This window comes from Thrips palmi, unplaced genomic scaffold (assembly GCF_012932325.1).
Source record: "Thrips palmi isolate BJ-2018 unplaced genomic scaffold, TpBJ-2018v1 HiC_scaffold_16, whole genome shotgun sequence".
NCBI lineage: Eukaryota > Metazoa > Arthropoda > Insecta > Thysanoptera > Thripidae > Thrips > Thrips palmi.
Genome location: NW_023144625.1, coordinates 5,898,436 through 5,924,491, shown reverse-complemented (window position 1 = coordinate 5,924,491; position 26,056 = coordinate 5,898,436). Strand labels below are relative to the sequence as shown.

At 44.9% G+C, this 26,056-nt stretch overlaps 1 protein-coding gene across 1 annotated transcript in view; it reads right to left on the bottom strand.

Annotated features, from left to right (window-relative positions):
- LOC117642940 (protein DR_1172-like) overlaps positions 1-3,244 on the bottom strand; it is a 3,864-nt gene extending 620 nt beyond the window's left edge. The window contains exons 1-3 of the mRNA XM_034381577.1: positions 3,088-3,244; positions 2,199-2,648; positions 4-402 (exon numbers count right to left, since the gene is read on the bottom strand). Coding sequence (XP_034237468.1) covers positions 4-402; positions 2,199-2,648; positions 3,088-3,126 — 888 coding nt within the window. The 5' untranslated portion in view covers positions 3,127-3,244. The remainder of the gene's footprint in view (positions 1-3; positions 403-2,198; positions 2,649-3,087) is intronic.
- Positions 3,245-26,056: the final 22,812 nt, after the last annotated feature.

The window sequence follows — 26,056 nt, the reverse complement described above, 5'->3', positions numbered from 1 at the left end:
GGCAGCGTTGCCGGCGACGTTGGCGGCCTGCCTGAAGGCGTTGAGGCCGGTCTCCAGACCGGTCTGGGCGGCGAGGGAGGCGACGTTGGTGCCCTGCTGGACAGCCCTCAGGCCGGTGGCGATGCCGGTCTGGGCGGCCTTGGCGGCGGCGTCGGCGGCCTTGAAGCCGTTGGTGATGCCGGCTTCGGCGAGTTCTTCGCCGGCCCTGACGACCTCCTGGGCGATCTTCAGGCCTTTGGCGATGACAGCCTCGGCGGCGAGGGCGGCGGCGTCGGAGGCCTCCTCGGTGGCCTTGAGGCCGGTGGCGATGACAGCCTCCTGAGCGACATTGGCGGCGTCGGCGGCGGCCTCCTGAGCGGCGACGATGGAAGCCTCAGCGACGTCCTTGGCGTTCTCCACAGCCTGAAGGACGCAACGCAAATGTTTTGGTTAAGCAAGGCGACCGTGTAAACATTGCAGTGGGTCACGTTCGGCACGACATGGTCATTGCATCTTGAAACGGCAACCGCAACGGACAGCACTCTCATCCTTCAATCGACATTTTATAAATATTCATTGACGTTTGTGCGCATTAATACAGCTTTGTTAGGATTTTAGGTGTGTGTAAAAAACAAAGGAAAAGTTACCGACTCTCAAAAACACGTCCAATGTACTTTGGAACATTTTTCTAACACTTGACCGTCTCGTGGGCCCATGCTATAAGTTAATGTTATATTTTTAGAGTGTAAGTAAACCTTAATGGGCACCTCCACAAATGTCAGGGGACTTTTTTCGTCCCATGAATGATGCAATTTTAAGCACATCCGGTGGTGATGCAATTTTGTGTCCGCCAGGCGGAACAAAATTGCATCATTCATGAGACAAAAAAGTCCCATGACATAAATTAGTGTATGAGACCTCAAACGGAAATTGTAAATAGGAATATTGAGTCTGCAGTTTGGCTCCGCTTACGAAACGTGGGGCATTTTGTCTCTGCGCGCCTGCACTTGGATTTGCGTTGCACACGTTAAACGTTTAGTGTGTGCGTGGAAGCGGTGTAATTTTACCTGTGTGACGTTTTTTGTCAAACTGTGCTCAATTTTCGATAAATACACGCATAAATTATGCAAATTCAACGTGTGCACAAAATCAATCAAATTACACGCATAAATTATGCAAATTCAACGTGTGCACAAAATCAATCAAATTAAGGGAAGGTGGGGTTCAATGGGACGCTTTTTTTGTTTTTGGCCTAGATCCGAGACCGTTGGAGCTAGAATGCCGCCCGATAGCTCAAAATGTTCTTTGTTTATTTGTCTATGACTTTTATTTGACCATAAAATTGAATATACGGCATTTTTGGTCTGTGGAGACATTTTGCCGAAAAGTGTCACTTGTCCCATTGTGCCCCGGGCTGGGGCACAATGGGACAGCCTTGGGGCACATTGGGACACATCCTTTTATGAGCTAAAAATAAAGCGAAGGAGCATTCAAAAAATTGTGGGCAATAGGTTTTGATCTATTTTCGTCACAAACTATTTTAAAAAAGAACTTACGTTCCTGGTTGCCTTAAAAAAATTCCGGAGTATGATGTGTAACAAATGAAGAAAATGCAGTGTTAAATACAGTAAAAAAGCGCAAATGAAATGTTTGATGCCAAAATTCTTGTGAATAACATAATAAACGTATGGTTTGGCTTCATTTAAACATAAACTACAACTAAAACTTGGAAGCCCTTTGATTAACACGTCCCATTGTGCCCCTAACGAGGGTGTCCCATTGTGCCCCGAACGACACGCTGGACTGGACACGCTCTAGCTCTTCAACCCCAAAAGCCAGAGCGCCCAGACAAGTCTCACTGAACCTCAAAAGACCAACGAACACACTGGTGAACTCGCTACGAACGTGCGACAAATACTTTAAATGCTAGATGAAAAACAAAATTCTCCGGTCTTGCTAGTTTTACCTCGTTTTTCTTACATTCGCACTTTGCTTCGACCTGCCGAAAGAACGCTCAGTCGAATAAAGTTCCCGCTTTGTGAAACTAACATGGCAACTGCTGGCCTATAATCGAGCGTAACCCGCAGATCCTACGAACACCGCAAGGTGGCTAATTTGACAGTGTCCCATTGTGCCCCGTGTCCCATTGTACCCCACCCTCCCTTACACGTACAAATTTCTACATAAACATGAAGTGTGCCGTTTCGTTTTGTACATACCTGAAGTCCAGTGGCGAGGGCGTTGACGGCAGCGTCGGCGTCGACGGCGTCAGCGTTGTCGGTGTCAACGTCCACGTTCAGGGTCACATCGCGGGTCTGCCTCCTGAGGAAAGCGGGGGTAGCGACGCCGGAGAGGAAGCCGGAAGAGGGGGCGAAGTTGCCGGCAAGGCGCAGGCCGTTGCCCAAGAGGCCCTGAGCGGCGGCGACACCGTTGGAGCCAAGGCTGGAGGCCTTACGAATGGCGTTGAGGCCGCTGGCAAGACCAGTCTCGGCGGCGGCAGTGGCGAGGTTGGAGGCCTCCTCGAAGGCCTTCAGGCCGGTGGCAATGCTAGCCTCGGCGGCGCGGGCGGCGGCCTCGGAGGCCTCACCAACGGCTTTGATGGCGTCCTGGCTCACGCTCAGAGGCAGGTCACCCACCTGACTGTCGACAACGATGGGGCTGGCCGAAGCCTGGAACAACACACTGGTTTAAAACCCACCTGCCCCAAGCGACCACTGTGGGCCAGAAGAACGGTGGAGGCGGGCAAAATTCTAGACGCGTCTTGAGCTGGTTAGTCGCTAAAGAAACTAGAAACGAACGTCCGACTCCACCAATGGCCGAACGAGGAATCAATTGGAGGGTCAGACGTCGGATTCGAGTCCCATTTTGCAACCCTGAAGCTCAAAACCCGTCCGATATTTTGACTGCCTCCATCGTTCCTCTGGCTTACAGTGGAAAGGTCCTTCGTCATTTCGCTGTACGTGCCTTCATATTTCGAGACCGGACGTACAACACAATGGTCCAGACCAGTAACTAGAGGGACTGTGCCTTTACTTTTAAAGATCCGGGCCTTTGGATTTGAAGGCACCTCTTTTGCAAGAGTTTCGTGTTCCTATCAACCATACTCACCACGGCGCAGAGCGCCAAAGCGATGCACAGGAACTTCATGGCTTGGTTTGAGGACGGGAGGGCGTCTTGCTGTTTCTGCGCCTCGACGCTCCTTTTATACCGCTCGGTATGCGAGTCGAAGACGTCATTGCTTGGGAATATTTCCTGGCGCGAGTGCTGTTGACCCAGATGGCGGAATGTTCAATCCAATTCTGGAATGCAAGCAAAGGCGAACACCTGTTTCAACTAGTCCCGTTGTTTGACCTTTCCGAAGACGTTGGCAGTCGGCACATGGTGACAACGGCCTTGTGCTGTCGCTGTTTGAGGTGGCGAACGGATCTCCTCGCTCCGCCAAGCGTCACTCGGAGCAATGTCGCTGTAAACACTTGCAGAAGGGATCCCGGACGAGGCAGATGAGAAGGGCCCTTCTCCCGCAGTGGTTTGAGGCGACAGACTGTGTTGTTTTAAAAGAGCTCCAATCATTTCACTGACGTCAAAGTGGCAACGATACCTCTCCGGCTATTCGTTGCCACCTGTGCTTAGAAGCCTTCAAAATATCTCCCCCCCCCAAAAAAAAAAATAAATAAATTAATAATTAGTGAACTTGTCCGACTAAGGAGAACGCTCCGGCCAAATGCATTGTCCCGATTGAGGTTGGTCTCTTTAACAGTTTCTAGAGGAGGGATTTAAGTTAATCTGAATCCACGCCTATGAACTGTTCTCGAAACGACTACCTTAAATTTGGTACAGCCGCGTTTTGGGCCTGTCCAAATCTAGTATTGATAGGGCACCTGAAGGCGGGTGGTCGGTTGCATGCAGAGTGCGTGCGTGTGTGTCGTCTGTCCGTCTGAGGTCCACGGATGCTTACACTGTATAAAATAACTTGAATTTTCTTATGCCAGTGGTCCAGGGACTTATCTTAGCCAAACTTCAAAGAGACTTTAAAGCGCCAGTGGCTCGAGACAGGATCCTTTTCTCGGCCACAGCTTCAAATAAATTGAGCCAACGGCAACTCCAATTTCAAGTCGCACCGCGAAATTTACCATTTGGCTAAGGAAACGAAACTCTTCTCGGCCACAACCTTAAATTAAACGAGCCATTGGTAATGGAAAATTCTAGTTGTTGCGCACATATGACATATCTGCATAAACCGTGGGACAAAAAAAGTCCCATGGCATTTAGTGTGTAGCCACAGTTGGAAAGTTTCAAGTTGTGGCTATTGAAAGGTAGCTTTGCCTCGCCATAACTTGAAAAGTTGTCTTCTGCCAAGGTGAAGTACTGAGACCGGCCGAATAAAGGATCGTATAGCCCTGTAGGCCTTCGGTCAAGACGCACTCTAAGAATTTTTCTTTGTAAATTTACAACAAAACTTCTGCAAAATTTTTTACCACAAACTCGTTGTTTTTGAAAATTACGACACGTTTGTACCTTAACAGGCAGCTTTGTTTTTTTTTGCGACAAAGAAGGGCAAATTTTTTCGGTCCTAGAAGGCTGTTGCCAAATAAAACCATGATCATCAAATGAATGAAAAAGTCATCGTTTTACGACAACTTGTAAAGTTTTGAATGCTTTTGTCTTTGCCAATTTACAGCAAAAGATGTAAAATATTGAAACACAGGTCTATCTGGTGGTTTTGAACCTGTGATGTTTCACTTGCGGCGCACGCTCTTTACCACTGAGCTACAAAGACACTGTAAAAAAAAATTCTGAAATTTCAGACAAAATTTGACTGAAGTTAATTGACTAAGTAAGGGGTTCTGAAATTTCAGACCATTTCGGCGGTCTGAAAATTTAGAATAGGGTGGTCTCAAAGTTTAGAATAGGGTGGTCTCAAAGTTTAGAATTGGGTGGTCTGAAAATTAAGATTTAGGTGGTCTGAATTATTAGACACGGCCAGTCTGAAGAAAATTCAGACAAAAACACAAAATTGTAACGTTGAACCTTCACTCCATTGCGAGGGAAGTCTTTGATGTAACTTGCGCGTAACTTATCGGCCGTTCTCTTTACTCGGATACTCCGAATATCTTGGTATTCGAACCATCGAATCCTCGCTCGTCGGCTTTGCGGGTTATCCATTACACCACGGAACCGCTCTGAGAGCACGGCTGCAGGATGCCGATGACTCCAAGCGCGCTCGCTGGACGCTGGGAGGCCACAAATAAACAAACAAAGCGCGTGTTGCGGGAGTTAAACTACGGACAATTTGGGCTGTTCGTGAATATTTAAGATTCTGTATCGAGCGCTCAAATATTGCGGTTAAATTTGGGCAAATGAGGTAACCAGTCTGACATTTTAGAACAATACGTCTCCCGTTTCAGACCCATGGTCTGAAAATACACAACCAGTTTGAAATTTAAGATCAATCGGTCTTCCTTTTCAGGAGAATAGTCTGAAAAGGCGATTCAGACTACATGGTCTTGTACTTAGTCTGAATTTTCAGTCACCCCTGTCAGACTTTTTGTCTGGATGGTCTGAATTTGTTTTTAAGACTGCGAAAGTCTTAAAATTCATCCGAGGATTCTTCTTTTGAATACTTCTGGTCTTAATTCAGAAATCAGACCACCAGGTCTTACAAAATTGGTCTGAATTTTAAGATTTTTTTTAACAGTGGACATACAGGAATCAAGGTGTCAGCTGTACCATGACACTTGAAGCGCACCTCCCCTTTCTTTTTTCAGAGAAACTCCGGTAAATGAACAGGAAATCCAATTTTTTTCATAAGTTAACGGCATTAGTTGTACTTTGCACTAAACAACAAGATTATAACCCAATTTCTCTCTATTAATGTACAACAAGTGTTGTACTGTCTAAAGATAGTCAGGGCTGTAAGCGACAGATTTGGAACCAACCTTGCACTTTTTGGCCCCGGTCTGGCGCTTTGCACGGGTGTTCTAGAGACCCAAAATAACGATTTTAGAGTTGGAGGCACTCTGGGAAACGCTGCAGGGACCGCTGGGAAGTGAAAATCTACTTTTTGTAGGAAAATTCGTATGAAACGCCTTACAATTTCCCGAAATCGCCGCTGCATGCGTATATCTCGTCATATGTGGACCCTTTTCTGTCTTTTTAGCTTTACAAATTCTGCTTCATCATCGAGCTTCAGTAACCAAGACGTAAAAGAGTGTCATTATGTCATTGGGGAAATATCTCTCACTAATGAGCACACCAAAATTAGCTACAATGTCTTTGAGGTTGCTGAAAGTCCAAAGTCATTTCTCTTGATGTGTGTTGGGGTTGATGCTTGTTTGCTGGGGCCGAACACTCATTGAAACTGACACAGTTGGCACGAAGCGCCCCCTAAGAGAAGTATCATAATGTTTTTGCAACGCGAGAAATATTGTTATCAGCTTTCTGGCGTGGTAACTCTTTCATTTTACTTCAATCAGCAACACGCCCGTGTTCAGTAAACATCTACGTCTTCTCTTCGGTTACCTACCCTCAGAGCTTACATTACAAGGAAGGTTTACGCCAGACCGCGTCTTGTCGTTACAGGCTTCGCGATGTCTCGCTGCCTGTTCCTCCAATCCGCGCCTGGCGTACAGTCGACTCTGTCATTTTGTCCATTTCTACTGTTGTCATTTTGTCCACAAGTCATCCCCACTACTTTGGCTGGACGGGCGCCCCCGGCCGGTGCCTGGCCTCGCCGGTAGGGATTACGGCGGCCTAATCCGCCCAGGCTGTTTTCATTTTGTCCGCAGCTCCTCCCGGGTAGGTGGACAAAATGACAGAATCGACTGTACCTACCTTGGCCTACGGCTTGTCCATTGTCGCTTACTGCCAACTTGTTGCATGCTTCCCCCCCCCCCCCCCCCCCCCACCTCCCTTCCTTCTAGATACAGTTGCTTCACCTACGGATAACGCGATCTTGACCCCTGTAACTTTTTTACTTGTCGGGGCTGGGGGGCTCCGCTCCCCGATTCCCCCTTCAAGACAGAACTGATCTGCCTGCAGAAAACTCGATTTCTCGATTTTTCGCCCTTTTTTTAGGTGTTTTTTGACTATAATAACTGAATCAGTTGAGCTAGGATAGTGAAATTTCTCGTGTGCTGAGCCAAGGACACACTCAAAAAGTGCGCTAAATCTCACCGAGATCGTTTGAGCCGTTCAGGAGGAAGAAGGGGGAATGGGGTAATTCCGGACACGGGGTAATTCCGGACACTTCGATTTTCACTGGGTTTGAGTGAAGATAACTCAAAAGCCCGCCTAACAGAGGAAGATAATCAGTTAAAAATGATAATTCCAAATCGCCAAGGTAGGAGGTCAAACCGTTTGGCTGTGGTCGCTTCACGAATTTTGAGTACCATCAAAAATAGGCAAAAGCTGCATCTTTTCCCCGTATTTCCATGTACTTATCGTACCTTACCATCAAGTTCAGTCCCATGACTAAAATTTTATCATATTATATGGTCATTGGACTTTACTTTGGCGTTTCGGGAGTGCTCGTATGGCTCGCCGTTTTCTTACAATTGAACATCAAAGGTTTTCACTACCTGTGGGGTAGAACCAGACAAGAAGTATTATTTTCTTCAATTTCCCGCATCATATTAAGGTAGTGGGTTCAAAATTGTGGACATGCATCCCCACCGTTACGAAGGATAAAGAAAGAACGAAAAATAGTATTGCAGCTATGTTAAAGAGCTTTACTCAAGACAGTGTTGTCAATTTAGGGGTTTTGATAAAAAAACTATTCCTTATAATATGCTTTGAGTAATAATCAAACACTTCAGTTCGCAGCAAATGTCCTTGTACGCCTTCTAAAAGCATGCCTGCCATCAAAACAAGCGAAAGTAAGCTCGAGTAGTGTCAAATTTTAAGGTCGTCCGGAATTGCCCCATAGATCGTCCGGAATTACCCCAGGCTGGGGTAATTCCGGACACGTGCAGGGCTTTTGTTAGGCGCCTATATATCCCTAACCGTTGCTGAGATTTGGCTTTCATGTATATCATTGTGAAGGTAAAGGTCCATACTTTACTCTCATGTAATAACATTTGACCCAAGAAGCATATTCAAGCTCAAAGATCAAAAAGAAAAAAAGCGTCCGGAATTACCCCACTCTCCCTTAGTGCACTGTTAAAAAAAATATGAAAATTCAGACTGATTTCGTCTTACTTGGTGGTCTGAATCGTAAATTCATAAAATGGTACAAATATTAAGACCAACTGTCTGAAAAGTTTGACCTGTTGTCTGAAATTTGAATTTAGACTAGCAAGTCTGAATATTTAGAGCGATGGCTATCAAGTTTTGTACATTGTCGTCCGAAAACTAAATTCATACTTGTGAAATCGGAAAACGAGTGAAAAAAAAAACCGTCCCCTTTGTACATTTTTCGATTTTCTCAGAACTTTTATCAATACTGCTGTTGTATTTCAAATAATATTTACGTTTAGTGTCGTAAAAGCATAGAGAATGTTTCAGAGCTCCGAAATGGACACTTATTGCTCTATCCGCTAGGTGGCACTAGTGTCGCATGGATGATCTTTTGGAGCTAAAATTGCCACTTGAAGGCGAAATTGCGAACATTTTGTTACAAACTTATTCCAAGTGATTGTCTGAAAGGGCATGAGCGCACCAAAGCAAGATTCAGGTTATAAGTGCAGTATAAGCTAAATAACAAAGAATACAATTTCACTCTCGCGCATGGCCACGGGTCGGCGCGTGGTTGGGCTAAGGCCGCTCTCCCTCGCAATTCAGCAGTCACCTCTAGCCTCTTCACTACCTTTGCAAGTAGGAGTCTACTGCCGTGTACCTAATTTTTGAGCCGAGACGATCCGCTGAGCGTCTACGATATACCGATGGCAAAAGTTCGCCGATTTGAGTTCTACTCTACAGAGTGGCATTTTTTGGTGCGACTGTTCAATGTCTTCGTACAACTTAGTCTGATAAAATAGACCGACTGGTATCATTTTTCATACAACATGTTGATCTGAAAATTCAGACTAACGTCGTCTGAAACTTTCAGACCGCGAAGTATGAAAGTTTTGGTATGAAAATTCAGACTGAATGTAAGTAAATCGACTTCTTACAAAAAATTATGAATTTTCAGTAAATTTTTTTAACAGTGTGCGGATAGACAGACAGACAGAAAAAACTTTTCAACCCCACCGGAGTAACAGGCTTCGCTATCGCTCAGCCAACAATATTTCTCGCGCAGCACAAACAATGATGATCCTTCTCTTAGGATGCGTTTTGAGTCCACTGTGTCAGTTTCGATAAGGGAACGGCCCGAGAAAAGAAGCAACAACTCTAACATTCATCAAAAGAAATGACTTGGAACTCTGAGCAACCTCAAAGACATTCACGCTAATTTAGGTGTACACAATTCTGAAAGATATTTCCACAAGGACAATATGACACTCTTCTACGTCTTGGTAAGTGAAGGTCCATGTTGAAGCAAAATTTGTAAAGCCAGGAAGACAGAAGTGGGTCCACATTTGACAAGATATACGCATGCAGCGGCGATTTCCGGTAATTTTTAGGCGTCAAATAGGATTTTTTTCTGCAAAAAGTAAATTTTTGCTTCCCACCGGTCCCTGCAGCGTTCCCCAGGGTGCCTCCAACTCTCAAATCGTTATTTTGGGTCTCTAGAACACTCGTGCAAAGCGCCATACCGGGGTCAGAAGGTGCAAGGTTCAACCGCTTACAGCCCTGACTAAGAACAACGAGATCACCTAATTTTTTTTATCGTAGATTTACAACATGTGTTGTACTTGACAAAACATAATGACATCATCCAATTTTTTTCTGTAAATTTACAACATTTTTTTAGAGTGCGTAGGAGCAGTGGCAGAGTGGTGGTATCAAACCAGCGTGAAGGAGTCCCGGGTTCAACGCCGGCCTCCGGTCATTCCTCTTGAAAGCTCGTAAGTAATTCACATAGAGGCATTTTTTTAAGAAGTCCAGTCGAGGTACACGACCGGTGCCGATTTCGCTCAATTTTTGGTCAAAGGTACGTCTTATGAGTCTGAAAAACGCCCCAAAATTTTAGGTCCGAAAAATTAACGGTTTGGAAGATAGGGCCAATTTTCGATTTCTCTGACAACTTTTTAGTATTTTCTCGGCCGCTTTTCGCTTGATTTGGCTCAAAATATAGTCTCCAATGTAAAATCGGCCGGGGAACAAGAATCTGGCTACCGTTTATCAACCCGAGGCACGAAAAAAAATTTGTAACTGTTTCCAACTTTTTAGACATTTCATAAAAGTTTTGTGGTTTTCGTGTTCGAAATCGATTTTGACCTATCAAACCAATTGGATGTCCGGATGAAGGGCTCATCTAACATATTCGCCGAAAAAAAGTTCGAGTACGCCGCAGGTTTAGGAAAACCACTCCAAAAGGTGAAAATCACTCTTTTTCCTTTAACATTCGCCCTTAAACGTCCCTCTCTTCGACTTTAGCCTGCCACAAGAATTGGATGTCCGGATGAAGGGCTCATCTAACATATTCGCCGAAAAAAAGTTCGAGTACGCCGCAGGTTTAGGAAAACCACTCCAAAAGGTGAAAATCACTCTTTTTCCTTTAACATTCGCCCTTAAACGTCCCTCTCTTCGACTTTAGCCTGCCACAAGGAGGTGCCAGTGTCAATTTACGCCACTCAACTTCAGTCAAATTCAATGAAATATGGTGTCTCAAGTTACCCCGCACAGTTACCATTTTCTATAAAAGCAGGGTGTAATAACATAACATTATCATTATAGTTAGCGTTAAGTTATTTGTTAAAAGTTATAACTAGTAACCTTTAAGTGTTTGCTCGTCCTTTAACGTTATTCACTTCACTCATAAATTTTACGTTAATTTTTATCTGGTTATTTTTTATACCGAATTTAAGTTTATCAAATTACTTTTCGGTAAAAGAATAACGGTAATCCAGTTTCAGAGCAATTTATGTTAAAAGAATAGGGGTTTTTATTTGTAGCATTTTATTGTTTATTTTTAATCTTATGATATCGTGTCATAACGTTAATTAGTTGTAACTATTGATAGATGCACCAATATTAAATGTTAGGAACCATAACGATTATTAACGTTAATTCAGTGGAAGCCATTTCCCGTGCCGGCCGTGCCTCGCGACATGAGACGGGGGGTTTTATTGTGCCTAGGACCTACCTAGGACCCATGCAGGACCTAGTCAGACACACTGTTGTTGTGTACCTGACAAGCACAGTGTTCAGAACAGCGTGCCATGCGAGGGGTGAATCACTCAGCGTTCTTGTGTACACATGAGTACATGAGTACGGGTGAGTACACCTTGTTTTACTCATAAATTTCACATTTGTAAACATTTTTAGGCTTTATTTAGCGTTTTAAACGGCACTCAAAGCCAAATCAGTCGAAAAACTAGTGAATTTCACCCTTTTTAAACTTGTGAGTACACTGAGTACGGGCGAATTTGTACACATGAGTACACTAGTGATTCACCCCTCGGTGCCATGCACAATTGCGTTTGCAAAGTGCGGGGTGGCAATTACATTCTCGATTGTAACTGTAGCAATTAACGTTATTTGCGTGCCACGAAATCCACGAATGATTTTAGTTAAAATAATTAACGTTATTTGCTAACCTCGAATTTTGTGTTTAAGTCCACAATTGTTATGTGCACATTAACGTTAACGTTATTTCTTCATAACTGTTATAAACCTTAACAACAATGTTTTAAGACGTGTTTTTTTCGGTATAACCTATTATCGATAATTGAATAACGTTAATGGCCGCCCTAAAGAATTAACCTTAATAAACTCAACATATTATAGTTGTGATACTAACATTAACTAACAAAATAAAAGTCATAGTAATAACGTTAATTCCTTAGTTAACGTTAAGGTAATGATAATGTAAAGTTTGCACACCCTGTATAAAAGTCAGTGTTACCCGATGAATGATGGATTTCTCTCAAAACCAATGCTACATTTAGATTGTTGAAATAATAGGGTTGAGAGATACCACAGTCGGGTCTCAACAAGACGTGTTTCGAGTACCAAGGGAGACTTGTAACAATTCTCTAAAATTGATTAATTTACTTAAATTGAAAAATCGTTGACCAGCTTGGTCCTAACCCGCCGTTAAACGCTTGATCGTCTTTCCAAACAAGTATGAAGAAAAGTGCTAGACGATGGGTACGTAACTCTGAACAGTCACTGTACGCCTCCAAAACAGTCACACGGTCAATTGGCAGTCACTACAGTCAAAGTAGTCAATTACAGAAGAACTTTACACGTATAAAAGCACTTTGTAAAAAAAAATTTTGGTGAAAAAGGATCAAGATTTGATGATTTTGTACTGTATCCCTGTAAGATAATTGAGTAAGCTTCTTTTTGCCAAAAAGTAAAGTGACTTTGGACAATTTTTCGAAAGTTTTGTAGAAACGTTAAAAATTTCGGTTCTTGCAAGATTTTGTTCGCATACTTGCTCAGATCTGGGGGGCGGGGGGGAACTAGAGAGACTCATATCTCGTAGAATTGACTAGAATGGGTTCTGAATCTGCAATAGTTTTCAAGAAGAAAGTTTTCAAAAAGAAAATACAAATTTTTAAAACAAAAGTTTGAACAATTTAAAAAAGGAATTTTCAAGAAAAGTCAGTTTTCAGCCAGTCAACACTCATTCATTTACACAGCCATACGACCACGAAATATGGGCGTAAATTGGCATTTTCACAATATTTGAATAAATACGTGTCACGCTGAGCCAAGCCTCGTCTGGACTCCGGCGGTTTTAAATACGTCCGCGGGTATATTTACCACAACCCCATTTCCCTCCCATATAACTGCGTTGTGGACCGGAAGTACATAAAATGGAAGACACGAAGGACACCTACACAAATGTCATGGGACTTTTTTTGTCCCACGGTTTATGCAATTTTAAGCACATCAGACGCTGGTACAATTTTGATCCCGTCTGGTGACACATTTTGTCCGGCGCCAGCTGCAACTTGTACTTTCACTAGACAATTTGTCCCGCCTGGCGGACACAAAATTGCATCACCACCGGATGTGCTTAAAATTGCATTAACCGTGGGACAAAAAAAGTCCCATGACATTGAGTGTGTACTAATGAATGCTGTCCAAATAGTAAAATTGGTTGAATTCCACTTTTTACTGCGTGTATCCATGCCCACATAGAGAGTAGGAGGCTTTGAAGTGCACTCCGGCCGGGCATCGGCCAATGAAATCTTTCAAAGTAGGGTCTTGCTGTGCACGGACTGCAACTTTCTTCTTTCATTTTTTATTCCTGTCAAAATGTCATTTCTTTTTCAAGAATACATTCCAAACAACTACTGTATTCTACTGTTAAAACTGCACTCGAAGCAGTCATCCTGCAATCAACACAGTCATTTTACAGTCAAAAAGTCGACTTGGTACCCCTTGGTGCTAGGGCAGTTTGGACCCCCGAATGTGCCGAGCCAGGTGGCAGCTCCAAAAAGGTGGAAAAGCAGAAGTGTCTCAAGTTACCCTTGCTGTCTCAAGTTGACGTTTAGACAGGCCCGCTCGGCTGTCTGACTGTGGTCTGAAAACATTCAGACCGTTTCCAGCCCACCGCGCCACCCTAAACCAGACGGGCGCGTCTCCGGCCAGCGTGTACGGTGGGTTGCCTACCTCGGCGGCCGCTTGCGCCACCGCCGTCCTGGCGACTGTTACGCGCTCCACTCAAAACTTCGCGCGACCAGCGTCGGAGCGTCGTCTGCTGCGCGTTGGCTGAGCGACCGACCCCGCAGAGCGCGCCACCTCTCGCAACGCGCCGCCAGCGCCAGCTCCCCCCTCCCCTCCGATCGCGCCCGGCGAAGTCAGTCAGCTGTGAGCCGCTTGGACGGACGCGCATCGCCGCTGCGCCTCGCGCCGTCGCCGAAGTCTCGGGTAACCGCTGCACGTGGCCGTCAAACTCGCCACCAACGCCGTCAACCCCGGCATTATGGACTTTGCGAAGACGACCAACTTGATGAAGCCCGCAAGGTGTGAATCCTGGACAGCGCAGCACGGTACAGTCACGTCGAAACCAGCAGTTTTTCTAATGAAAATCATTGTGTACACAGGGCTTCAAGTCTGGGGCTCTCTCTCGCCGCCATGACTGGCTAGACCATCTGATTGCCCCTGCCCCACCGCTGCTGCCTGTCCCGGACCATGCCTTGCCCAATTCATCTCGCCGTGTCGATGGATGCCACCACGACGGCCGCCGCCGAGCCTTCGCCGTCGACGCCGCCCGGCGCGTACGCCCCGTACACTCGTCGCCGTACAGTGTGTCGCCATGCTTCGGTGCCGCCTTGCCTGGCGCCGCCCTCGCTTCGCCAGCAGTGATGTGTTAGTGTTGTGAAGTGCAGTGACGTCACAATGTGACCACTTGTTTGAACCCTGGTTTTGAACGCTGTCGCGCTGGCCGGGTTCCTCTTTTGTGAATGTAACCGTCGTGTTACTCTGTAAATAGTGTGTGTGTGTGGCCGGGGGACGCCCCGCGCCGCTCTGTCATCGACGCTTCTGTTGTCGTCCTTTGGTGAGTGCACTCTTTCATTTTTCTTTACCTTGGCCAAGGGTTTGTTGTCTTGTATGTACTGTACTTGTGTATTTTGTCCCGTACTTGTTGTGTGCCGCGCGTACCTAGAGTCTCTATTGTCGTTACGTTGCGTTATGTCAGCGTGTGTAGATTATGTATGACTTTGTGTTATACTTTGTTAGATCTGTGAAGTGGTCAATTTCTAGATCTGTTCTTTGTAAAGTAAATTCGTTTCTTATCCACTAAAACTCTCGCGCGGTACGGTTAGTGACTTTAACGACACTGTAATTTAAACGGTCTTTGTACACTTTTGTACTTTTACGCATCCCTTTATTTTCTTAAAACGCTGTTACGTGATTTTTGACAGTGCTGTATTTTTCTGTCTAGTTCATGCTCGTTTGTTAATTAAATATTGTGGTTGAGCATTTCCGTTGCTTTAGTACTAATCTGGGTCGCGGCCTTTACTCTAGTTTTTGTGAGTTATACTGTTTTTTACATTCCGTTTGAATTAGACTTTATAGTTGTGCGCATCTTAAAACTTCGTCTTTACGGTTTGTTGTTACCTTACCCGCGACTCGTGATCCGTCTGTACTAAAATTTACAGTGTCCTGCAAGTACGTTGATTTTCAAGTGGGTTCGTGCCCCACGTTGCACTTGTTATTGTGTGTTCTGTCGTAATGAGTCAATACACTTGTATGTAGTACAAAACCCATTGTTTTTTGTTCTCGCGTTAGTCCGGTCGACGGTCTCTCCAGGGTGTGTTTTGCTTGCGCGCATTGATGCGTCGCCTTTCATTTCATTCTTCGGCGTGACCTGGCGCCCGTACAAAAATTTAAGTCGGCCGGTCTATTCGCGCCCCTTTTTCACCCCTCTCTCTCAACCCTTGTAAGCTCCCTGCTGCTGCTTGAGAAGAAGAGATTCATCGATACTGCCCCTCTGTGGCCATGCTTAACCCACCCCTCGTTTTAGCAACTATAACACCACGACGCATCACCCTTGGACACGTCTTTCGACTACTTATAGTGAGCGCGATTTACTAGTGCACGCCCGTTTTCGGTGACGGGAAGGGAAAGGAAAGGAAAAGTGACATATTTCTCCATTTAATTACTCCATTTCCATTTTATTCATGCACGATGAGACACCATGAAATGCAAATAATGCTTGTGATTGGTACAAGATCCGTTATACCATGAACAGAACAGGGGTCAAAAGGAGGTCCTTTTGCCCCCTCTGGATCCACGCGAGAGTTGACAGCCCATGATATTCCCAGTTTGCCAATAAGATTAATCTTTACTTTCATTTGTACAGAAAACGAGGTTTTCGAAAGCCGACCTCCCGTGTCAAGGAACAGAATTCACCGAGAGGAAACAGAAGTAGCCGCCCAGAGGCAAGAAATGCAAACTCTCTCTACCTTGCCTGACGCAACAAAAAGGCGATGCAAGTTTCTCAGTATACACTCTAAAATATGTTTATAAAAACTTAAAAAAAAAATTAAAACGTTAACTTATACTCGAATTTTTGTTTTGAAATAGAGGTTGAAGTTTGCCCTGACCTTGGGCTAAATGGTGCTACTCAGACCCGCATCATCGATGACACGCAAGCCCAGTCCAGCTCCTTGTATGAACAGATTATGGAAGCACTTCTGCCGCGCCAACTCCGCGGAAACCCTGCCATCAGCAGGACTGGGGTTGTTGCCAATGTAGGTGTCCACCCCAAAGTGCTGGATGCGTCTAGAAGTGAGTTTTTGCACGGGTTCATACTTTGTACAGTGGATGTTGGGCCCCTTAATACTTTGAATACTTTTGAATCGTTTAAGATATAATTTCTTTTGAAAGGTTTCGTCAACTAGTACGCCAAGGGAGGGTCGAAAAACCTGGGTTGCGTAAAGAAAGCCGCCAACCGACTTTACTATCAAAGCCACAAGGATGTCCTGCGTACCCGAACTGCGTGATAAGCACAAACAAAAAGCATGACTGTTGAGCACCTCATACCTACCTCACTGCGAGAAAAGATCACGGTAAATCCTGTACTGATTACTCCAGACTTCGCTGTACTTTTTTTAACAGGCAATTCCGTCGTTTTTTTACGGGCAATACCGTCCTTTTTTACAGGGAATGCCGTACTTTTTTACCCGGCAATCCCGTACTTTTAATACCTATCAAAAACTGCTATAATTTTGTTTAGTCTGTTGACCCTCTTTTTCCAAGTTCCTGATGCACGCAACTGCTGAAGTCGGACTCCTGGACCCCCCTTCACACCACTCGTTGGAAAGGTCTCGACGAGACCTATCGAAAGGTGCAATAAAATTTTTCAGTCGGTCGACCCCCTTTTTTCAAGATCCTGATGTGTACAATTCTTGGAAGCGGCCTTTGTTGGGACCAGATCTGGTCCTTCCTACGGCATGGACTGTACGGAAGAACGGTAACTACTGTTAAAAGACTACGGAATATTTTGTAAAACAAGTACGGTAAATACTGTAGACTGTACGGTGGATAAGGGAGGGTGGGGTACAATGGGACACGGGGCACAATGGGACACTGTCAAATTAGCCACCTTGCGGTGTTCGTACCCCATGGGAACACCCACGTGATATCCACGTTGCATCCACGTGCAATAGGTGGATTAGGTGGATGGATTTTTTCCACCCAAAATCGACGTAGAGCGTTCGTCGATTTCGCAGCGAAATAATTACTGCAAGAATTCAACGTCGATTCCACGTCGATGTTGCAGCGAATGAGAGACGCTGTAGATCGACATCGATTCCACGTCGATTTTACAGCGATATAAACGTTGCTATAATTCGACATCGCTTCCACGTCGATTTTGAGTCGAAGAAAGAGTTGCTGCGGATCGACGTTCAATCCACGTCGATCGTTTGTGGATTGTATAATCGTTGCGTATGTTCAGCCGCAAACACTAATTGGATAGGAAACAACTGTTAAAATGCCGTGCACCGCTTCCAAGTCGAGACTGTTCCCCAGCTTGAGGAGAAAATCCGCTAGAACGTTGCAGAAAGCCCGGGTCTACCAAGGTGCGCGAGCAGCGCGAGGCACATCGCCCGCCTTCGTGTCGTCCCTCAGCCGGCTTCGTGGCGCAGTTGGTAGCGTTGCGGTGCCGTAAGGCACTGGTCCTGGGTTCGAATCCCGGGAAACAAAGGACATCCCATCAACAATTCATCGGGTGCGAAGGTAACAAAAAATGTAACACAGACCAAGCAACATATGCAAAAAAAAAAAAATTGTTTTGAAGAAGGTGAACATTTTACAAGAATATTGATCGATGAACTAATCCACGTCCCATCCACGCCGCCTCGCGCGTCATTTAAGGCTCGATGTCGACTCGACGATACACGTCGATTCGACGTGGGCAGTCAACATCCCCTCGACGTCGCATCCACGCTCATGTTCCCATGGGGTAGGATCTGCGGGTTACGCTCGATTATAGGCCAGCAGTTGCCATGTTAGTTTCACAAAGCGGGAACTTTATTCGACTGAGCGTTCTTTCGGCAGGTCGAAGCAAAGTGCGAATGTAAGAAAAACGAGGTAAAACTAGCAAGACCGGAGAATTTTGTTTTTCATCTAGCATTTAAAGTATTTGTCGCACGTTCGTAGCGAGTTCACCAGTGTGTTCGTTGGTCTTTTGAGGTTCAGTGAGACTTGTCTGGGCGCTCTGGCTTTTGGGGTTGAAGAGCTAGAGCGTGTCCAGTCCAGCGTGTCGTTCGGGGCACAATGGGACACCCTCGTTAGGGGCACAATGGGACGTGTTAATCAAAGGGCTTCCAAGTTTTAGTTGTAGTTTATGTTTAAATGAAGCCAAACCATACGTTTATTATGTTATTCACAAGAATTTTGGCATCAAACATTTCATTTGCGCTTTTTTACTGTATTTAACACTGCATTTTCTTCATTTGTTACACATCATACTCCGGAATTTTTTTAAGGCAACCAGGAACGTAAGTTCTTTTTTAAAATAGTTTGTGACGAAAATAGATCAAAACCTATTGCCCACAATTTTTTGAATGCTCCTTCGCTTTATTTTTAGCTCATAAAAGGATGTGTCCCAATGTGCCCCAAGGCTGTCCCATTGTGCCCCAGCCCGGGGCACAATGGGACAAGTGACACTTTTCGGCAAAATGTCTCCACAGACCAAAAATGCCGTATATTCCCGGGTGGAAGGATCTGCAGTTAAAACTATATGACAAAACAGGAGTTTTTCTGTTGTAAAATATATTGTTTTAAGTGAAAAAAAAATTTAAAAATCAAGAAGTTAAAAGTAACTTTTAAGAGAAAAAAAATTGTAGTTAAACTGTAGTCAACTGCAGTAAAACTGCAGTTTAACTATGCAAAAACTACCAGTTATTTGGAACAACTATAGTTTCTGCCTCATTTTCGTGCTAGTTAAACTGCAGTCAAACTGCAGTTCAACCTTAGTTTCGAACAACTTAAAAGCCATTTGAAATAACTAGACAGAGAGTAGTTGGGGTTCAGTTTCCGAAAATAGAGTGAAAATTCAAAAGCCTCAGCCCTGTTATCATTTTGCCACCTTAGGTGTTTTCAACCTTAGGTGCTAGTGAGTGGAGTCACCTCCTCTTGGAGTTGATCACTCCTAAAAAATATACTTCGCATCGAGGACTGATGCACTTGGGGGCACAGCGATCGGAGCCTAACCAAACTACGACCCGTAGCCGTACTCGAGAGGAAAGTTGTACTCAAAGTTATTTCCCTAATATTCCACCTATCGAGGTCAATCCTTTTGTGGTAGAGTCATAGCATCTCAAATATTTGCCCTGCACAGAGTTTGATCCAAAAATATTCCTCTGATCGGCTGCAAGAACACTTTTAACTCGAAGACGTAAATGATGCGACACTAGCGCCACCTAGCGGATGATGCCACTAAGTGTCCATTTTTGCGGTAGTCAGTATGCTTTGCTCCAACTTCACTCAACGAAAGTGTTATTTAATACTACTAGCATGTAATATTATGTTTATTTTAAAAAGGGTATATGAAGGACTTAACAGAATTACTTTGATTTAGATTTAATAAAAAAAAATCAAAACTAAGAATTTTTTTACATCTTTTAAACTACAAGCAATTTTAGAGTAATCCTATGTAAAGTTGTAGTCCTCTTCATGACAAACTTGCATTTTATTACCAATTTTAATTTTAAACTGTCAGTATAAAAAATGTAAGAGCAAAATATTTTGGACCTTTGCGACAAGTCAGTTTACGTAAACTTGTCGCAGACTTAAGGTTACTTTGTCTCTCTAGGGAGGCTAACTTTAAAAAAGGGGAAACTTGCATAAATTTTTAAACAGCGAACAACTATACCATTTAAAGTAAAGCCAACTGTATTAGCTATAAACCTTAAACGTTTGCTTTTAACCTGATACTTTTTTTAAAGGGAGATGACAAAAAATTCAACGTAAACCTCATCTGCTTTAAAAGCAATGAAGCAGCCACTGTAATTTTGAGTTCCCCTAGTGGTATGTAACTTTTACTTGATACAACTAGAAGATTGCATAAGAAGTATGGAAACGAACTAGTTTTGAGACATAACTATCAACGTTAGTATGTCGATAAGAGAATACGTTTAAAATACATACTAAGTACGGAAACATACTAGATGAGAGACAGTTTTTGAATATTTATTTTCAGCAGTCGCTTTACTTCCAGAAATGGATATTAAGTAAATTGTAACTGAAACTTAAACTGAACCTCCATCTGAACTTCAAATCAACACTAAAACAACATTGTGAACTGACAGAAAACTACAATTTTAACTGCAAAGTGGAATTGTATTTAGTCTTCAGTTTCTTTTTAAAACTAACTTTAGTTCGGGAACTGCAGTTTTGGTACTGTAGTTGAAACTACAGTTTAACTAAAGATCCTTCCACCCGGGTTCAATTTTATGGTCAAATAAAAGTCATAGACAAATAAACAAAGAACATTTTGAGCTATCGGGCGGCATTCTAGCTCCAACGGTCTCGGATCTAGGCCAAAAACAAAAAAAGCGTCCCATTGAACCCCACCTTCCCTTACTGGTTTTTGAAGTACGGTAAAGTTTGGCAAAAAAATTATCCAGGATTTACCGTCATTTTTTCTCAGAGTGCTCCCAAAACCTGGAAAACACAGAAAAATTTGAAAGTTCCAGTGATACGATGGGTAGGGTGGAGTGAAAATCTGGGATCAAAAAACTGGTCACGGGCTAAAGTACTTGAAGATATCCTTAGACCGGCTGCAATGCCCAATTTGACCCATCGGACCCCCTTCTACCCCCCGCGGGGATCCAAAGTGGGGTCTGTGAGGGAAAATTGACACTTTTTCGCTCATAGCGGCCGAACCAGGCATCATATCCAAGACGGCCAAAGTCAGGAAGATGCGGAATTTAATTACGAAGAGAATGGTATATGAATGAAAACTGAAGGGCAACATACTACGCTTTGCCTAACGCGATTTATAGTGAAAAGCGGTGGATTTTAAGCGAAAATATTCATTTTCGTAGATCCAGATCAGCCCACAGAGGTCCCAAATCATACCCTCCTGTATAATTCGACGAGACAAGAAGATTATACTTCGAACATTTTTGTCGGGAACCTATAATTACTGAGATACGGCCTGCTCAAGGTGCGATTTTTGTTGAAATTTCGTCGTTTTTCACTAAAAATCGCGTTAGGCCAAGCGTAGGATGTTGTCCTACAGTTTTCAATCATATACCATTCTCTTCGTAATTAAGGGGGCAGTAGCGTCATTTTCACGTGTTTTGACGATTTTCGAACCTCCTGTTTAGACGTTAATATAAAGATATGTATGAATGCCAGAGACAAACGGCAGGCACCATTTGAAAGATAAAAGTTTTTACAACATTTTCAAAAAAAAATATTTTGTTTTAGCATTGAATTAGGATGTTTTGTGTTCTATGCAAAAATGGTCTGCAAAATTACATGGTGTCACTGCGCGCACGATTGCAGCCAAAGTTTTTAACTTTTTACCAATCGGTAAAATGCATCTGAAAAAGCATGAAATTGCCCATAAAATGACCCTTGGGTTTCAATATTGGGCAAGAAAAACTATTGAAACGCTCATCTTCAACTTAAGATGGAAACGAACCACATTTTTTCTGGCCCAATATTAAAACCCAAGGGTCATTTTATGGGCAATTTCATGCTTTTTCAGATGCATTTTACCGATTGGTAAAAAGTTAAAAACTTTGGCTGCAATCGTGCGCGCAGTGAAACCATGTAATTTTGCAGACCATTTTTGCATAGAACACAAAACATCCTAATTCAATGCTAAAACAAAATATTTTTTTTTGAAAATGTTGTAAAAACTTTTATCTTTCAAATGGTGCCTGCCGTTTGCCTCTGGCATTCATACTTATCTTTATATTAACGTCTAAACAGGAGGTTCGAAAATCGTCAAAACACGTGCAAAAGACGCTACTGCCCCCTTAAATTCCGCATCTTCCTGACTTTGGCCGTCTTGGATATGATGCCTGGTTCGGCCGCTATGAGCGAAAAAGTGTCAATTTTCCCTCACAGACCCCACTTTGGACCCCCCCCGGGGGGTAGAAGGGGGTCCGATGGGTCAAATTGGGCATTGCAGCCAGTCTTAGGATATCTTCAAGTACTTAAGGCCGTGACCAGTTTTTCGATCCCAGATTTTCACTCCACCCTAACGATGGGATATTTTAAAACTGTATGTCTCATAGTGGTTGCCTACTTTCCAGGGGTTAAGAGAAAACAAACCATTTTGGAACGGTTAAGTTCAGCGTAATCAAAACACAAAGTCCGTCTTCATGGTGGCAAAGGTGCATTCTCGCTTGTAATGCTCTCTGGACCAATAGTTCCAATGAATTTTTAGGTTCCCTACTTTTCAGGCGTGCCAATTTTCTACAGACAACTTTTAGGGTAGAATTTCAGACTGTTGGCCACTTCTTATGAGAGACAGGGTCAATTTTTCCTTTTTATACGTAGCTAGTAAATATAACTTGAGGGGTGCGCATTAGTACTGTTGTCAAGGTATAAAAATCCATAAAAGAAATCTTCTCTTTAGGACCGACGGAGAAGGCTACTTTGTACTCTGCAGGTTATGAATGAAAAGCTGCTGCGTTCGTGACCCGGCTAGCCATCACTGCTTCTCGCTGTAATTGTTAACAGTGCGATTCAGGCTAGATGACAGGCAATGCTGTTCCTGAACACGACAAAGTGATTTCACATCAGCTGCTGACTGCGGCCAGGACAACGATGCCGGGAGCGAGGGGTGAATTACTAGTGTACTCATGTGTACAAATTTGACCGTACTCAGTGTACTCACAAGTTTGAGAAAGCAGAAATTCTCTAGTTTTTCGACTGATTTAACGTCGACTGCCGTTAAAAACGCTAAATAAAGCCTTAAAACGTTTAAAATTGTGAAATTTATGAGTAAAGCAAGGTGTACTCACCCGTACTCATGTACTCATGTGTACACCAGAACGCCGAGTGATTCACCCCTCGGCCGGGAGCCCCACTTACGACGTTTCACCCCTTTTCAAAGAACTCACTACTCACGAGGAATTGTGTACAAGACAGCTTCTGAGTTGACCGCGGTGGCGTACACCGCCCGATGAACAGGCGGCCAACTCCTACTGCCGCTAGCTAGACCCCACTCAACGGGCCGAAGACACGCACGGGGGGTCTGGAGGGCCCAGCGAGCGTAGCGAGTCATACTATGTGCCCGTCCCTCCGTCATTTTTCAATTCAAAAAATAAACGGAACGGGCCAAAAATTGCTTTTGATTGCTGCAAGCACTATCTATGGTACCTGTCACCACACTGCGTAGGGCTGCCAATTTTTCGACCAAATGGTGTCAATTGACACAAAGCGTGATATGGTTAAAATGTTGGCAAAGAATGGAGGGAGGTGCCGCCCTCCACTGAAATACCTAATAAGGAAAACTACAAGTGAGAAGACTCTGCGAAAGCTAAGTTTGCTAGACTGTGTGAATCACCAAACTCTGTACCTATTCGAAGCGCCTGGGCTAAATCAAGACTTTCAGGAACTGGGCCCAGAGGTTTGGGAACAAAACTCCTCATTAAAAAAAACAAGAGATATTGAAAAGCCTTCAGGTCGTGAACGACCCCGCTGAAAGAGGTGTGGCCTTAGTAAAAAATTTCAATGGAGAACTAACAAGAAATGAAGATTATTTCCAAAATTTACTGGTGGTAAGAATCGTCAGAAAAATGGACATAATTGAACGTTATAGTTTAAGACCATTTCTTTCCTTCCTTGACAGTTTCAGAGAAAACTCAAATCAGGAAAAGGAGGACTCTCTCACATAAAAGTACTTTTTCCCTATTAAAGATGGGCTGGAACTAATCCTCCTGTATTTCTTCTTACTCCCCCCCCCCCGGTAAACACAGCAAGATAATGTGTGAAGGCACGGGCGTTCCAATTCAAACAGCGCGCCAGCGCGCGGCGCAGCGGCAACAGTGTCGTGGCGCGCCGGGCCGGGCGAGGCTCTGGCGCGCCGTTCAAACACCGGCCGGCCCCGACCGCGCCTTCTCGCATCCGCGGCACTCGGTGCGCGTGGCCGTTTAAGGATTGGGATAGGGGATCGGTTAGCCACTGGGTAAAGCTTGAATTTCCGCAAAGCCGTTCCGGCATTCTGCCCCTCAAATACCCCCCCCCCCCCAAAAAAAAAAAATCGCCTTATCTTAGCAGTGTACTGGTAGCATGCGGCGAAGGCGCGATTTCACTGCTGGCGATCGCTAGCAGGGACCCGAGGGACCCTAGGGAAGGCCTCTGCAAGTTGGCGCGGCTCAGCCACCGGTAGTGACGTCACAGTGCCCGCTCAAACATGGCGGTGCCGCGCTCGCCCCAACAAAGGCCCGTTTGGTTTTTCGCTGTGCGCACCGGGTAAATATTGTCTGAATTCGTTCAAATTTGGACACAGGCCATTTCAGACGTGCCCTCACCGAATTCCGAACGAAAATTAGAAATCTATTTTTTTCTGACCACCCTAACCAGCGCCGCACGCTACGGTAGGTGTAACGCCAGGCGTAGTTAGTCGGAATTGGTGCAGCATCGCGAAACTCGTTACGACAAGCCCCTGTCTGGACCTCCGTGAAATTGGCGTATCCACTCGACGCACAATTAACGCCGCTATGCCCAAAAAATTGAGCGTATATTGGGCGTTTGAATGGTTACTGGGAAAAAAATTGTGCGTTTCAATTACAGTAACAAAGGGTTCTAGAATCATAGATACGCTAGATTCACGTTGGCGTATCCACTTGACGCAATATTAACGCCGGAAATGGAACTCAATTTATCTTCGTAGCTTGAAATATACAACCCCAATTGAGCACCACGCTGGAAAGGAAATGAAGCTGTAGGGTTAACTATGCAGTTATCGGCAGGGGTACAGTTATCATCATCTCGGCGAATAGTTGGGTCCTGCTCTGCAAGTACGCGTCCGTTAGTGATGCGGCCAATGCAGGTAGCTAGAGACACCTTTTGAGCATGTCCCCGGACAAAAAGATTTCGCGCCCGTTACGGGCACAGCCCGAGCAAATCTGGGCACAGCACGGGCGTGTCCGGGCTCAGCACGGGCTCAGCACGGGCACAGCACGGGCAGGTACGGGCGCACCATCCGAAGGCGGGCCGAGGCTCGAACCCGCATGGGGGCAAATGCGGGCAAGTACGGGCAAGTGCGGGCAGGTGCGGGCAGACACGGGCAGATGCGGGCAGACACGGGCAGACACGAGCACATACGGGCAGATGAGTCTGCATCCGGAGCGCCTTGAGGTTTGTGCCCGAGACCCATTCTTGGACGAGCTCGGAAAAGCTAAACACGAGTAATCGAAGCCTGGAGCAGTTCTACATGCATGGAAGCTATGGGGACCATCTCGTGCCGGATGAGCATGGAAGTAGTTTGGGTTGCCTAAGCTACAGGTACGGGGCTCGTCCATCATCGTAGCTTAGGCGACCCAAACTTCCTCCATGCTCACCTGGCACGAGATAGTTAGCTTCCAGGCATGCAGCACTGCTCCAGGCTTCGATTACTCGTGCTTACCTTTTTCGAGCTCGTCCACGAATGGGTCCTGGGCACAAACATCAAGGCGCTCCGGATGCATCCGCATCTGCCCGTATGTGCCCGTATGTGCTCGTGTCTGCCCGCATCTGCCCGCATTTGCACGTGCCTGCCCGCATCTGCCCGCATCTGCCTGAACTTGCCCGCATTTACCCCCATGCGGGTTCGAGCCTCGGCCCGCCCTTGGGATGGTGCGCCCGTACCTGCCTGTGCTGTCCCCGTGCTGAGCCCGGACACGCCCGTGCTGTGCCCAGATTTGCTCGGGCTGTGCCCGTAACGGGCACGAAATCTTTTTGTCTGGGGTAGGACCGAGACAGCATCGCGTTTGACTGAGCATGTCAGCCAACAGAGCCACGTTTCTAGTCAAGTGCAGAATGAGGCCGCTTCGGCCGCCCGTTCTTATCTTCTATGCTAGGAACAGGGTTTGTGAAAGTGGGCCGGAAAAAACTA